General features: G+C 33.3%; 3 protein-coding genes across 3 annotated transcripts; 1 reads left to right on the plus strand and 2 right to left on the minus strand. All coding sequences in view use genetic code 12, as the record gives it.

Moving 5' to 3' along the window:
* Positions 1-805: 805 nt before the first annotated feature.
* On the minus strand, positions 806-1,864 carry J8A68_000368 (exosome non-catalytic core subunit; the record flags this gene model as incomplete). Its single annotated transcript, XM_049407587.1, has 1 exon — positions 806-1,864. The coding sequence occupies one exon, from the start codon at positions 1,862-1,864 to the stop codon at positions 806-808; it is 1,059 nt and encodes a 352-aa protein (XP_049266344.1).
* Positions 1,865-2,366: 502 nt separating this feature from the next.
* J8A68_000369 (Ty1/Copia family ribonuclease HI) lies at positions 2,367-8,072 on the plus strand (the record flags this gene model as incomplete). Its single annotated transcript, XM_049407598.1, has 2 exons — positions 2,367-3,989; positions 4,041-8,072. 2 exons carry the CDS (start codon positions 2,367-2,369, stop codon positions 8,070-8,072), a joined length of 5,655 nt encoding a protein of 1,884 aa, XP_049266345.1.
* A 662-nt stretch (positions 8,073-8,734) lies between these two features.
* Positions 8,735-15,121, minus strand: GLT1 (glutamate synthase (NADH); the record flags this gene model as incomplete). Its single annotated transcript, XM_049407609.1, has 1 exon — positions 8,735-15,121. One exon carries the CDS (start codon positions 15,119-15,121, stop codon positions 8,735-8,737), a length of 6,387 nt encoding a protein of 2,128 aa, XP_049266346.1.
* Positions 15,122-16,286: the final 1,165 nt, after the last annotated feature.

The raw sequence follows: 16,286 nt of genomic DNA on the forward strand, positions 1-16,286 counted from the left end.
TCTTTTTGTGGACGCGAAGATGAAATGCAAATTCTTAATTAATTAGTAAANGATTGATAATCAAAATCTGTCAAATCTTTTTGTGGACGCGAAGATGAAATGCAAATTCTTAATTAATTAGTAAAAGGGAGAAAACACAGAGACAGAGAAATTGTAAAGCACAAAAAGAGAGAGAAGGAGAGCGAGATGAAATTTTTGTTTGTGCGGCGTAGGTTGCTAAACTTTTATTTTATTAATTATGTAATTAAAGGTTAATGTTTTATTAACTTCAACTATTATTAAGGTTGGATCTCTTTGTGGGGGGAAGAGCGAGTTAAATATGATTATTAGCCCACAGAGAGAGAGAGGGACTATATGAATGGGGAGTCGTATGTTCGAAATAGAATTCTTATTATTTAATTTTATTTTGCCCATATAGGANAGAGCGAGTTAAATATGATTATTAGCCCACAGAGAGAGAGAGGGACTATATGAATGGGGAGTCGTATGTTCGAAATAGAATTCTTATTGTTTAATTTTATTTTGCACATATAGGACATCCTTTCAATTGAGGGTTAGCGAGCTGGGGAGAACAAGAGGTATGTAAAGGAATTAATGATGCTTCTACAAGATACAAAGGATTGTTTCAGAAAATGAATAAGATAATTATACAATAAATTACATAGTTTGTTTGTTCTTGACTTACAGAAATGTCTTTAAGCCTATTGTCCGCCCCTGTAAACCATCAATCAGCTTTTCACTACAGCCACACCTTAGCAAATATAATACAATACAATAATCTATAAAGTAACAAATCTATATTATATTATACTATACCTTCACTACTTCTCTTTTTGCTAATTTCAATTGCATCTCTTAATAAATCAAGATTAAAATAACAATCATTATTATCGTTACCATCATCACCATTAATTAAACTTATTTTATTAATAATACCATTTTTATTAGTAATAATTGATAATCTTGATAATATACTTACTTCTTCAACTTCACCTTCTAAATCAGCTAACATAATCACATTGTTATTTTCATCCTTAATAACTCCAAAATTATTACTTGATATTTCATTAACATTATTTAATTTAATATCACAATATAAATCTTGATGTAAATCAATATTTAAATTATTATTTCTTCTATTAATATTAATTAAACCTCTTGTATTTGATCTTCTTGATTTCATTGATATTTTAGTTTGTAATGAATCGGATAAATAGATTCTTGGTAATCTTAATTTCTTTAATGCATCAATCATTGATAAATAACATAAATCAAATAAACTATTAATGCTAGTAGTTTTAGAATAGATCTTTATTGATGAACTTAATACAAATGAATATGATTTACTATGAGTTGATGAAGTATTTATATATTCCCATTCTTCTTTATTTAAATCAGGATAATAAATAGTTTCATCTCCTCCTTCTTGTTTAACGGCAATACCATAATTCTTTATTTTCAATGATTCACTAGGGATTATTTTAGAATGATATAATGTTTCATATAAATTCTGTGCTAATACCATTTCTTCATCAGTTGGTGCACCTAATCTCCCTCTTAATACTTCAACTACTGGATATACTGAACTATATCTCCCTTCATGATCTTCTTGGAAATCTTCTACTACACCTAAAGTAATAGTATTTATAATAGTAGTCAGTCCACTCTTGATTATCGATGATGTAAAGATATTATTATTATTATCAGTTAGTTGATTAGTTTGAGCAATTTCAATGGGATTGAATTCTAAGAAATTACGTAAATTTGGTCTAATTCCAATTGAAAGATGTCTTTGTAATGCTACGTCTGGTGCTATCCTTGATAACACATCAGGTGTAAATAATACTTGTTTCAAATCAGCCATGTCTCTCTTGGTACACCTCTTTGAAGAATAGTGAATAAATAAATTTAATTATTGGGATGAGCTTCATTTGTTGGTATTCTACCTTAGAGGGTTGTGCGGGTAACGTCACAAATAAATATGCATATAACTTTACCGTCATTGGTTAACATTAGGATATTTTATTTCCCGTGTAAATTATCCAGTTTACCTTTGACCAGAAAAATGAACCATCCAAAGTAATTTTCCCAAACGGTTCTATTCTTTTAAGCTTAACGGATTTGAAGATACTGAATCTATTACAAAAATTACTGGTCTCTGTATATTAATCTTATATTAGTATACTTACACTTTAGGGTTTTTAGCTACATAGTTTTAATTAACTTTTTTCTATATATTAACTATACTTTAGTATATTCCTCCTTACCTGCACGAGTGCTTCCTAATCAACAGATTAGAAGTCAAAGTTAGATAGGAAATCAACTTTAGTTAATTAGTTATATAAACAAAGAGATCAAGGTCTAGAATGGATCATAGAACTCCAACCAGATTGGAGGTTAGAAATGGTGCTCAAATGGAGTATAACAATTTAGACGATAACAATCTTGGAAGATTGGGAAATCATGATGTTAGAGCAAATGAGATTGCAGAGGGTGAAGTTGAATTAGAAGTAGATGGTGTTGACATTGATATTGAAGATGAAGATGAAGATGAAGGTGCTGTTGCTGATTCTGAAACTGAGGATGCTGGTGCTGACTCTGATTCTGATTCTGAAAATAACTCTGAAGAGGAGTCTAAGGATGGATCTGAAGATGAAGATTCTGAAAGTGATTCAGACTATAGTGAAGAATCTGAACACGAGATTGTCGATGTTGGTAGTCAAGATGAGAATGACAATAAGGTAGAGAAGAAAGAACCTTACTGGGTTACCGACAGACATGGCAAAAGGGATAGAGTTGAATACACGAAGAAGATTCAATTATTTGATAACTTTAACTATTCAATATATTTCAGAGATATAGCTGTAACAAGGAAGTTATGCAATGCCTCGATTGAGCCAGCAATTAGAGTTTTGAAGAAATCCATTGTGAATTTACCCGCATTGGATAATTCTGCTACGACAATAAACAAGTGGTTGACATTTTTTAGAAAATTGTTCAGAACTTACTCTAACAAGAATGGTAAGGGTGGTATTTCGTATGTCATTTGTACTCCCGAATTGTATGATGCTCGCCAAACCAAGTATAATATCAGCAAGCTCATGCAGAAAAGTCCAATGCATACCACTCATTATGTGGACATGTTTTGTCAAGCCATTGTTGTTGAATTATTAGACAAAATTCATGAGGATAGGTTTAGTGAAGCTGACGGTGGTATTGAAGATATAAATATCCATAAGATCTGGAAATTTGTCGATGAATCAAAGGATTATCTGTTGGCAAATACTATTAACTTGGCTTTTGCTGCGTGTGTTCACGCAAGGCGTCCAAGGTTAAATAGGGAAGAGCATCGTAAGCAGATGTTTATCATCGATGGGTTGAAATCGTCCAATAAGGAAATTCAATTCATTATTGCTATGAATGGTCATGATGACATCCAAGGTGAAGTTACCAGAGCTTATGAACTGGCTATAATTTATGGAAATGTCAAAGCTTTTAATCAAGTAATGGAAGATTACTATTCAAAATGGGAAGAAAGTAAAGAACTCAAAGATAAGGATAAGAATAAATTCAAACCACCTACTGAACATGAGATTGAAACGAAGATGGTGTATAAGTCGTCTTTTAAGAGAAGAGCAGAAGTCAAGGATGACATGGATCCAGATAAATACATTGATATAAACTCCAACAAGTTTTTCACCAATTATGATGCGGATTATGCACCGAAAGAAACTTTAGCTTTCCATGATGGAAATAACTACAGAGGTCGTGGTGGAAATAGAGGTGGATCCAGAGGCAGAGGTGGATACAGAGGTGGATACAAAGGAGGTAAAGGATACCATCCATACAGCAAAGATGATGATGAAGAGAAAGATGAGAGTTCTAAGAAAGATAGTGCCAAGAAGAAAGGTGGCGCTTCTAAGAAAGATAAATCATCAGAGAAAGTTGATGAAGAGAAGGAAGGTGGTGATAAAGGCAATAGTCTATTAGTGAAGGCATTTGCTGAATTTATTGAGAAATTCAAATAAGGGGTTGGCAAGCTGGATAAAGTTGATGAAGGATCTAGTGAAGCCATTTATTATTACGATGAGAGGGATGAATACAAGGATATTCAGGTTGACGGTAAACAGAAGCTGATTTTATATGACACAGGTGCAAGTACTTCAGTTGTTAAAGATAGAAGTTTGTTGACAAATTTCGATAAGACGAAGAGGAAATACTTTAAAGTTGCTGACAAGAATTTATTAAGATCCGAAGGTACAGGTACATTAACATTGAATATTAATGGTGAAGAAATCATCATTTCAGATGTATCGTTGGTACCGAATGCAGCAATGAATATAGTTTCTTTGGGTCAAATAACTGAGTTTGGATACAATTATTATGGAAGTAACAAGTGCTTGTATTTGCTAAATATGAATGAAAGAAGGTGTATTCTCGCTGCTAAGAATGTTTTAAGGAAGAATCTCTACATTGGACCAATTAGTGGTGACATTGAATCTACAGAAGCTATAGATATTGGGTTTATATATAATATTAATGTACATAATATCCCACGTGTAGAAGCAGACAACGAGAACACCTTATACGGTCAACATCTTGCTGGAAATCATATGTCTTTGCAGGCATTGAGAGCGAGAATAAAGAGGAAAGAAATTGATGTGAAAGCAAATCCGGGAGATATTGAAAAGATCAGAATGTGTGCAGTATGTTTAGTGGTAAATGCTAGACAACATTCTCATAACAAGACAACACAAAAAGCTCCTAAAAGACCATTAGAGAGAGTTCACTGTGATACAGTTGGTCCTATTGGTGTTGGTTTTGTGAAGCATTATGTTACGTTATTGACAGATGGTTTTAGTAGTTATATTGAACCTATTATTACACAAACGAAGGCAATTAAGGAAACAACATTATCATTGTTGAAATTATGGAATAATTATCATAGTAAACATAAGATTGCACATTTTAGGTCAGATAATGCTGCTGAAATGCCATCAACTAGAGAATTATTGAGTTTAGGAATCAGAAGAGATGCAATTGGTGCGTATACTCCAGCTTTAAATGGAACAGCTGAACGTGCTAATAGAACTGTATTTAATGCAATTAGAAAATGTATATTAAGTTTTCCAGAAAAGCATAACGAAGTTATGTCTTTATTTTATTATGTTTGTCTTTATAGTGTGGCAACTATAAATCATACTCCAAAGAAGAGATTTGGTGGTTTGTCACCGTTTCAAAGGTTTACTGGAATTCGTGATTACAAATTTAAATGTCATTCATTTGGCGTAGATGTCATTGTAAAATGTTCATCGAAAGTTGAAGCAGAAAGATTGGGTGTTGAATCAGATAAGACTACACCTCCTGTGGTATTTGGTAGTTTCATGGGATATGGAACAGATTCTAACAGTTACATTATAATGATCTCAGATAAAGATTATCCTGTAATTGTTACATCAAATATTACATTTTTAAGAACGTATAAGGTTATTCATGAATATTTTGATTATTATGCAGAGAAGCATGATGTATTGAAGTTAGACATAAAGGAATTGAACAAATTTCTATTGAAGGCATCTGAAAAGCCAGAACATGTGAAAATGAAATCAATATTGAATATACCTCATACATATCCAAATTTGGATGAAGATTTCGAGACTGAAATTGATGAAGAAGGCACTAATACGAGTGTTAGGGGAGAAGTTGTGACAGAAAGCAACCATCTCAATGAAAATATTATTGCTCAAGAAAACAATGATAAAGTGACTGACCTGGTGAGTGGCGACAACGTGAGTGCGAGCAGTTACAATGAATTCCTGGGAAGTGGCGATGAAAACCTCAATCCTAGAGAATCAAGAAATGTTGCAAACGAAAACAACATAAACGAAAGCCTTATTGTACACAAGAGTGCAAATAAAGCAGCTCAATTGGAGAGTGGCGACAACGTGAGTTCCAAGAGCTACAGACTGGAGAGTGACGACAACGTGAGGTCCAGTACAAAGGTTGTTCAAAAGAATGACAACAAAGTAGTTGGTCTGGGGAGTGGCGACAACGTGAGTCCCGGCAACAATGACAAATTAAACACCCTGGGGAGTGGCGACAACGTGAGGCCCAGGAAAACGAAGAAGAAGGAGTTGAAACATCCTGAATTCTCAAATGGGGTTAAAACAGCGAAGAAAGTGTTACTTGGTGGCAGAGACCATGAGGTCAACACCAGAAAAGCAAGAAAACGAAAAATTGCTCAAGTACAAGAAGTAACAAATCAAGATGAAGAACCAATTAGAATATCTAGCAGAGGTAGAACTATCAAACCAAAGAAATATTTGTTTTTAATGAACGCATTATTAGATATAGAAGATGATATTGCACCAGAACATTTATTTATTGTAGTCAACAAAATTGAGAAGAAACATGAACAAGATTGGATCAAAGCCAAAGATAAAGAAATTCAAAAATTTCAAGACTTTAATGTATTCAAAATTGTTAAAATTCCAAATGGTAAGAAACCAATTCCAACTAGATGGGTATTTACAAAGAAAGAGGATGACTTGAAAAAGGAAGTCTTCAAGGCAAGGTGTGTGGTCCAAGGTTTTAGACAACATGAAGGTATTGATTTTGACATTACCAAGATATCATCTCCAGTTACTGATTTAACTACAATTAGGTTATTGACAGCTATTGCTACTGAATTTAGTTTTACGATTCATCATTTAGATGTAAAGTCGGCTTATTTGAATGCAGATTTGTCCGATGAGATTTATGTTAAACCACCACCAGGTTATGAAATTGAATCAGGTAAATGTTGGAGGTTGAATAAATCAGTCTATGGTCTTAAACAGGCTGGTTATGAATGGTTTATTACGTTTAGAAAGATATTTCTTAAGTTAGGTTTCGAGAGTATTGTTGAGACTTTATTCTTAAAAAGACATGGTTCAGAATTGATAATCATTGCTATTTATGTTGATGATGTTTTTATAATTTGTTCGAAGAATGAATTATTTGAAGATTTCAAAACAAAGTTGAAAAGTGAAGTGGATTTTAAGGATTTAGGGGAGATCTCTGAATATCTTGGAATTAAATATGAAAAAACTTCAGATGGTTATTCAATCAGTCAAAAGAAATTCTTACTGGATATTGTTATGAAATATTGTTCTGAAGATGACAAGAATTACAGAATTAGTAATAGTAAGAAATACTTAAAATCAACTCCAATGGTTCAAGACAACTATAAGCATGCAGATTCTAAAGATAATGAAGAAGAATTTTTTGTCAGGAATGTTAATGGTGATTACTTAGATGAGGCAAGCAAGAAAGAATATCAGTCGGTTGTTGGTCTGTTATTATGGGCAGCCAATAATACTAGGCCGGATTTAAGTTATGCTGTAAATCATTTAGGAAGAAAGGCATCAAAACCTACGGTGAATGATTTTGAGAAATTGATGTATTGTCTCAGATATGTTAAATGTACATTAGATATTAAAATTGATTACAAACGTCAAAGTCGAAAACCAGTCGGTACATTCAGTATTGATACGTTTTCAGATGCAAGTTATGCTCCTGATCTTGAAAGGTATTCTATATCCGGAAGGGTAATTTATTTGAACAATTATTTGATTAGTTGGGCTACCAAAAGACAGAAGACAATTACTACTAGTACATATGCAAGTGAAATTGTTGCATTGAAGTCAACAGTTGAAGAATCATTGAAATTGAAAGGTATCATGGAGAATATGAACTTTAAGATTGATGAGATCATTGCTCGAGAAGATAATATGGGTGTGGTCAAATATTGCAGAAATCAAAATTTCAATCATTCAAAGAAGCACATTGATATTTCTTATAAATATTTAAGAGATCTTGCTACAAATGGAGATATTTATTTGTCCTGGATAAGCACTAAGGCTAATATTGCTGATATGTTTACGAAACCATTAGGTAGACAAGACTTTGTGAATTTTAGAAATCAATTGTTTGGATTAAGTCAGATACATAAGGATTTAGAACAAATCGACTTAATGTTGGAGATGTTGGGGGATTCGGTTGAAGCTGTTGAAGAAATGTTGGGTCTCTGAGGAATTATTTGTACCATGGTTTTAAGGTTCGAATACAATCTATCAATGCCACCCGGTCAGTGATGAGATTAGGGGAGTGTTGGTATTCTACCTTAGAGGGTTGTGCGGGTAACGTCACAAATAAATATGCATATAACTTTACCGTCATTGGTTAACATTAGGATATTTTATTTCCCGTGTAAATTATCCAGTTTACCTTTGACCAGAAAAATGAACCATCCAAAGTAATTTTCCCAAACGGTTCTATTCTTTTAAGCTTAACGGATTTGAAGATACTGAATCTATTACAAAAATTACTGGTCTCTGTATATTAATCTTATATTAGTATACTTACACTTTAGGGTTTTTAGCTACATAGTTTTAATTAACTTTTTTCTATATATTAACTATACTTTAGTATATTCCTCCTTACCTGCACGAGTGCTTCCTAATCAACATCATTCTCTTATAGTTAGTTTACAGTAGAAAAAAAATTTCATTTATCCCCCATACAGACCATTACCAATCTACAATCCAATGTATTAAATATTATAAGAATAAAGAAGATCAGATTAATAAACATATATTCTTTTTTAATATCACAAACTATAAAAAAACAAACACTTAATATAAAATATAAATCAAATAAATCAAATAATAAAAACTCAACAAAATCTCTCATTCTAAACATTATCAGCTAATTCTTCCAATAATTTATAATTTCTTTGTTCAACAGATCCATTACCAGGTAATCTAGTAGATCCCATCAAATAAATATCAACTTCTCTAGCACATTGTCTACCTTCTTGAATACCCCAAACAACTAAAGATTGTCCTCTTCTACAATCACCAGCAGTAAACAAATTATCATCATCATTGACACGATAAACATTAGGATCGACAGTAGTAATAGTACCTCTCTTGGTTCTATCAACTTCTAAATTCTCAGCTTCTGGTCCAATGAATCCCATCGATAACAAAACAACATCAGCAGGGAAAAATTCTTCACTACCTGGAACTTCGGCCATTTGCCATGCTCCAGTATCTGACCGTTTCCATTCAACTCTAACTGTCTTGATCCCTTTAACATTACCTTCACCATCATCAACAAATTCTTTGGATAAAATAGAATATTCTCTTGGATCTTTACCATAATGAGCTGCAACTTCAGTATGACCATAATCAACCCTAAAGATTCTTGGCCATTGAGGCCATGGATTATCTTTAGGTCTAGTATTTGGAGGTTGGGGTAATAATTCAAAATTAACAACCGATTTAGCTCCATGTCTAGTGGAAGTACCTAAACAATCATTACCAGTATCACCACCACCAATAACAACAACATTCTTACCTTCAAGTTGTTTTCTAATCTCAGCTAAATTATCTTCTAATAATGCTTTGGTATTGGAATGTAATAATTTCATGGCAAAATCAATATTATTCAATTGTCTACCTGGAATTCTTAAATCTCTAGCAATAGTAGATCCAACTGCAAATACAACAGCATCAAAACTGGCTTTCAATTCACCTACTGTGATATCTTCACCTACTGTAGTATTACAAATGAATTCAACTCCTTCGGCAGCTAATAAATCAGTTCTTCTCTTCACAATACCTTTATCCAATTTCATATTTGGAATACCATACATTAATAACCCACCAGGTCTATCACTACGTTCATAAACAGTGACTTTATGACCAGCTTTATTCAATTGATCAGCACATGATAACCCAGCAGGACCAGATCCAATAACAGCAACAGTCTTACCAGTTCTATGAGTTGGTGGTTCTGGTTTAATCCAACCTTGTTCAAATCCATAATCAATAATAGCACATTCAACTGATTTGATATTGACAGGATCTTCATTAATACCCAAAACACAAGCACCATTACATGGAGCAGGACAAATTCTACCAGTGAATTCAGGGAAATTATTAGTCATTAATAATCTTTGTAAGGCATCAAACCAACGATCTTGAAATACTAATTCATTCCATTTTGGAATAACATTTGAAATTGGACAACCGGTATCTGAAGTACAAAATGGAACACCACAATCCATACATCTAGCTGTTTCATATTTTAATTCTTCCATGGTTAATCTTGATGTCATTTCATTCCAATCTTTACTTCTATCTTTAGCATCTCTGTATTTTTCATTACGACGTTTATACTTCATAAATCCACGAAGTTTATCCAATTTGACTGGTGCTTTCTTTTCAAACTCAGTATCAAGAATAGTATCTTCAACGTCAACAATTTTGGGTTCATTAGTTGGACCAGGTTTGGCAGATGGGGCTTTAACATAACCTTGTTTGATTTTAGCAGCTTCTCCATTGGTAACATCAGCTTCTGGATCTTCTCTAATTGTCATTAAGAAACTGTTTAATTCTTTCTTTTTGGCTTCTTGGGCTAATAATTTTTCCTTTTCCAAAACCTTCTTATAATCATATGGTAATACTTTGACAAACTTTGGTAAATATCTGGCAAAATCACTCAAAATTTCATCAGCAACTTCTGAACCAGTATAATGACGATGATCTTCAATTAAACTTCTCAAGAATGAGATTTCTTCAGTTTCAGTAACTTGAGATAATTCAACAGTGGCTTTATTAACCTTTTGTCTAAATTCTTGAGCCATATCTAAAACATAGGCAATACCACCACACATACCAGCAGCAAAGTTTCTACCAGTAGTTCCTAAAACAACAACTCTACCACCAGACATATATTCACATCCATGATCACCAGTACCTTCAGTAACAATGTTAGCACCAGAATTACGAACTGCAAATCTTTCAGCTGCAACCCCTCTAATAAAGGCAGTACCAGAAGTAGCACCGAAAAAGGCAACATTACCAGCAATGATTTGATCTTCAGCTTTGAAACGAGATTCCTTAGGTGGATAAACAATAATTCTACCTCCTGATAATCCTTTACCCATATAATCATTAGTATCACCTTCTAATTCTAAAGTAACACCCGATGCCAAAAATGCACCAAATGATTGACCAGCTGAACCAGTTACATTAACATGAATAGTATCATGTGGTAAACCATCTTCACCAAATGTTTTGGAAACTCGATAAGATAATGTAGTACCCACGGTTCTATCAGTATTTGAAACATTACAATCAATAGTAACTGGTAAACCTTTAGCTAAAGTTAATTCAGATTCATCAATTAATTTGTTATCAATTCTGACATGTAATCTTAAGTCTTGCTTTCTGACACAATAAGTAGCAACACCAGGTCTAATAGTATGAGCAGGAGTTAAAATTGGAGATAAATCAATGTTGGCATTCTTAGTATTTCTTAAATCTTCTCTAACTTTCAATTTCTCAGTACGACCAACCATTTCATTGATGCTTCTAAATCCTAATTGAGCCATAATTCCTCTTAAATCATTAGCCAAGTAATAGAAGAAGTTAATAACATGTTCTGGAGTACCTTGGAACTTCTTTCTTAATTCAGGATCTTGAGTAGCAATACCAACTGGACAAGTATTCAAATGACATTTTCTCATATAGATACAACCCATAGCAATTAATGGAGAAGTAGCAAATCCAAATTCTTCAGCACCTAATAAACAAGCAATTGCAATATCTCTACCGGTTCTAATTTGTCCATCAGTTTGTAAGATAACTCTACCTCTTAAATCATTCAATACTAAAGTTTGATGAGATTCAGCTAAACCTAATTCCCAAGGTAAACCAGCATACTTGATTGAAGTCAACTTAGCAGCACCAGTACCACCATCACCACCAGAAATTAAAATGTTTTCAGATCCAGCTTTAGCTACACCAGCTGCAACAATACCAACACCAACTTCTGAAACTAATTTAACTGAAGTTCTAGCTCTTGGATTTGAACATTTCAAATCATACAATAATTGTTTCAAATCTTCAATAGAATAAATATCATGATGTGGTGGAGGAGAAATCAATCCAACCCCAGGAGTAGAATGTCTAGTTTTACCAATTTCTGCTGAGACTTTATGACCAGGTAATTCACCACCTTCACCAGGCTTTGCACCTTGAGCCATCTTAATTTGTAATTCATCTGCATCAGCCAAATAATAAGAAGTAACACCAAATCTTCCACTGGCAACTTGTTTAATTGCTGATCTCATAGTGTCACCTTGTGAATTAACCAACGATCTAGCAGCATCTTCACCACCTTCCCCAGTGTTTGATTTCCCACCTAATCTATTCATGGCAACAGCTAAAGTAGTATGAGATTCCATAGAAATAGAACCATATGACATAGCACCAGTGAAAAATCTTCTAACAATTTCAGTCCAAGGTTCAACTTGTTCAATTGGGATAGCTGGATTAGAATCATAATCAAAATCTAATAAACCACGTAATGTACAATTCTTAACTGCTTCATTTTCCTTTTTGGCATAAATATCATAGGATTTTTCATTCTTGTTTCGAACTGCATCTTGTAATGAGGCAATAACTGTTGGATCATTAATATGGGCATCACCACCATCACGCCAATGATATTCACCTGTTTCTGGTAATCCCACTGGTTTGATTGTTTCTCTGGTTGGGAAACCTTGTTCATGTAAAGTAAAAGCATCTTGAGCAATATATTCAAATGTAATACCCTTGATTCTAGAAGCAGTACCTGCAAAACAACGATCAACTACTGAATTATCAATACCCAAAGCTTCAAAAATTTGTGCACCCTTATAAGAAGCTAAAGTGGAGATACCCATTTTGGACATAACTTTCAAAATACCAGCATCGATGGAATCTTTGTAATTCTTGATGATTTTATCAGAAGGTAATGAGACTTTCAATAATCCTTGTTCATTCATTCTAATTAAAGTTTCCATTGCTAAATATGGATTAACACCATCGGCACCATATCCTACCAAACAACAGAAATGATGGACTTCTTTAGCTTCTTGAGTTTCAATAATCAAAGCAACTTTAGATCTTTGCTTTTGTCTAACTAAATGATGATGAACAGCACCAATTGCAATCAAACCAGAAATTGGTAATCTATCAGCACAGGTTTTACGATCAGATAAAACAATAATTTGATGATCATCAGCAATTGCCTTAGATGCAGCTTGACAAATTCTATCAATAGTATTAATATATCCTTGAATACCTTCAGTCTTTTCAAAAGTGATATCAATATTAGCAACTGACCATTTTGGATAAGCTTTTTCAATGTTCTTAATTGCTAATAATTCAGAATCATCTAAGATTGGAGTCTTCAACATTAATCTATTACATTGATCAGGTTTGATTTCTAATAAGTTACCTTGAGGACCAACATAACATTCTAATGACATGACAATCTTTTCACGAATTGGATCAATTGGTGGATTAGTAACTTGAGCAAATAATTGTCTGAAATATTCATATAATAATTTAGGTTGTTCGGAAATACAAGCCAATGCATTATCGTTACCCATTGAACCTAAAGCTTCATTACCACCTTCAGCCATTGGAGCTAAAACAAATGAAAGTTGTTCATGAGAATAACCAGATGCTACTAATCTTGGATCACTTGCAACACTCAACTTCAAGTCAATTGGTTCTGGAGAAATGTCAACTTTCCTTGCTTCTAATTTCTCAGTTAAATCGTTCAAACTGATCATATTAGCTAAAATCCAAGATTTGAAGTCGAATCTGGAAGCAACATTGGATTTCAATTCTCTATCATCAACAATTCTACCTTGTTCAGTGTCAACTAATAACATTCTACCGGGTTGCAATCTACCTTTAATTAAAACTTTTTCTGGTTCAATTTCAACAACACCAACTTCAGAAGCAACGATAATATGATCATCATCAGTAACATAATATCTACATGGTCTCAAACCATTTCTATCCAAATTAGCACCACAGTATCTATCATCAGCAAATGTGAAAAGTGCCGGACCATCCCATGGTTCCATCAAACAAGCAGCCCATTCATAAAATGCTTTCTTGTAAGGATCAATGTGGGTATCATTTTGCCAAGCTTCAGGAATCATCATCATGACAGCTTCTGGTAAACTAACAACACGGTTCATAACCAATAATTCTAACACATTATCAAAAGCAGCAGAATCAGATCCACCTTCTTCAATAATAGGAAACAATTTATCAATTTCATCTCCAAATAATTTAGACTTGATGATACCTTCTTTTGCTCTCATCCAATTCTTATTACCTCTAAGAGTGTTGATTTCCCCATTATGTGCAGCTAATCTCAATGGTTGGGCTCTGTCCCAAGATGGGAAAGTGTTGGTTGAAAATCTAGAATGGACCAAAGCAAAATGAGCTTCAAATTCAACGTTATTCAAATCGTGGTAGTAATTGTAAACTTGATTTGGATGTAATTGACCTTTGTAAACGATTGTCTTGTTGGATAATGAACAAATATAGAACCAATTATGTAAGCCAATTGTATGGGTAGATTGTTTTCTAAGAATAAATAATTTCTTTTCAAATTCAACTTGATATTTATCTGAAAATTCTTCAGATGAAATATCTTTACCAATTAATTCACTTAAAACGACAAGTGGTTGTAAAATAAATGGTTCACGAGATAATGAAGCAGGACCTAAAATAGTAGAATCATGAGGAACTTCTCTCCAAGCCAATACTTTCAAACCTAAAGACTCAGCAATATTCTCAAAAGTCTTTTTTGACTTATTGAAAACAGTTTCATCTTTCTTAAAGAATAAATTACCAGTACCATATTGACCTTTTGGAGGTAAATCAACACCACAATAGTATTTAAATTCTCTTCTAAAGAAAATATGAGGAATTGAAGTCAAAAGACCAGCACCATCACCATCCTTAGGATTTAATTCCCCACCTCTGTGGGTCATATTGCATAATAAGTATCTTGCATCGGAAACAATTTTATGAGAAGGAATACCTTTCAAATGACAAGTAAAACCGACACCACAGGCATCTTTTTCTAATTCAGGATTATATAACCCTTTGGCTGTTGGTAAAGTGCAAGCCCAAGATTTGTTTTCTGGAGTTTCATCATAGTTGTACACATTGGTTTCCTCGAATTCTTTGCGTGGTAAATAAGATGGAGGTGACATCAGTTGTAATATATGTATATCTATTTATGTGTGGATTTTAGATTTGGAAAGTTTGGTTAAATAAAAATATATAAATTGAAATTCTTTTAACAATCCACAACAATTGATGATAACAAATGAAGAAAGAAAGAAGGGAAACCGTTTTATTCAAAAATTTTCAATTTTAGCGGAATTGTTTGAAATTTATGGAGGGATCAGGTGGCATCTGAAATTTTCTTAAGTATGAAAAATTTCAAACTTTATCTTACCCCATTTTTCTTGGTGGTGGTCTTACGTAATCGTACGGGTAAACTTATCAGTGGAAAAAAAAGTGGGAAAAAAAAAGTTCCAATAAAAACTTATCTTAATCCAATGAGATCATTGTAAATGGTAATTCATTTTTTTTTTGTTCTAAACTCCATCTGATAAGCAATTTAGATTAATCCAACGAGTTTGGTTCATATAGCGATATAATCTTCCAGATTAGCATTTGTGTTCGTCAGTATGACATTACACATCATGTACATTGTCGAGATCAGTTGGACGGCTGTGATCGGTTAAAGTGCATGTGTTATCTGGAGCAGAACAACTGAGTGGGACAATTAGGACATGTAATTAATTATTATTAAATTGCTGTACATTTTTCTTATCTCGCTTGGATTAGTTTCTTTAATTTCTTTGGCGCATTTATTTTTTTATTTTGATTTAAAACCGGTGGAGTACTCGCCAAGTACTGTTCTTTTCTTCATGATTGGATATTCTAACCTGCGTAAACTGACATACTATAGGGACACACACAATTCTATCAAATGATTCTTTATTTAGTGGTTAATTTGTCACCCAAGAATTTTTGTGACACATTAGTTTAAGTTTACCCATTGTCATCTTACGTTAAAACGTTTCCTCACATCCGAGATTATTCTGTTGCATCAACTGGATTTATCTGGGATAGAGTTACCGAGGTACTTGACCAAAATGCATGTACCCTTATTCAAACCCTTGAGGAATAGTATGAGCTGTTCTTAGCTCCGTCGAGTTTAGGCACACGAGAAATTTTTGCCAATTTTGAAATATTCTCTTAAGGGGAGATACGGGAATCATGTGACTCTTGGAACTGGTATCAGTCATGTATCAAGCTGTATGCAAATCGATTTCAGTATTTCCTTAATTTACCAACTCAATACTC

This window comes from Hemisphaericaspora subhashii, assembly GCF_019202705.1.
Source record: "Hemisphaericaspora subhashii strain CBS 10753 chromosome Unknown scaffold9, whole genome shotgun sequence".
NCBI classification, from domain to species: Eukaryota; Fungi; Ascomycota; class Pichiomycetes; order Serinales; family Debaryomycetaceae; genus Hemisphaericaspora; species Hemisphaericaspora subhashii.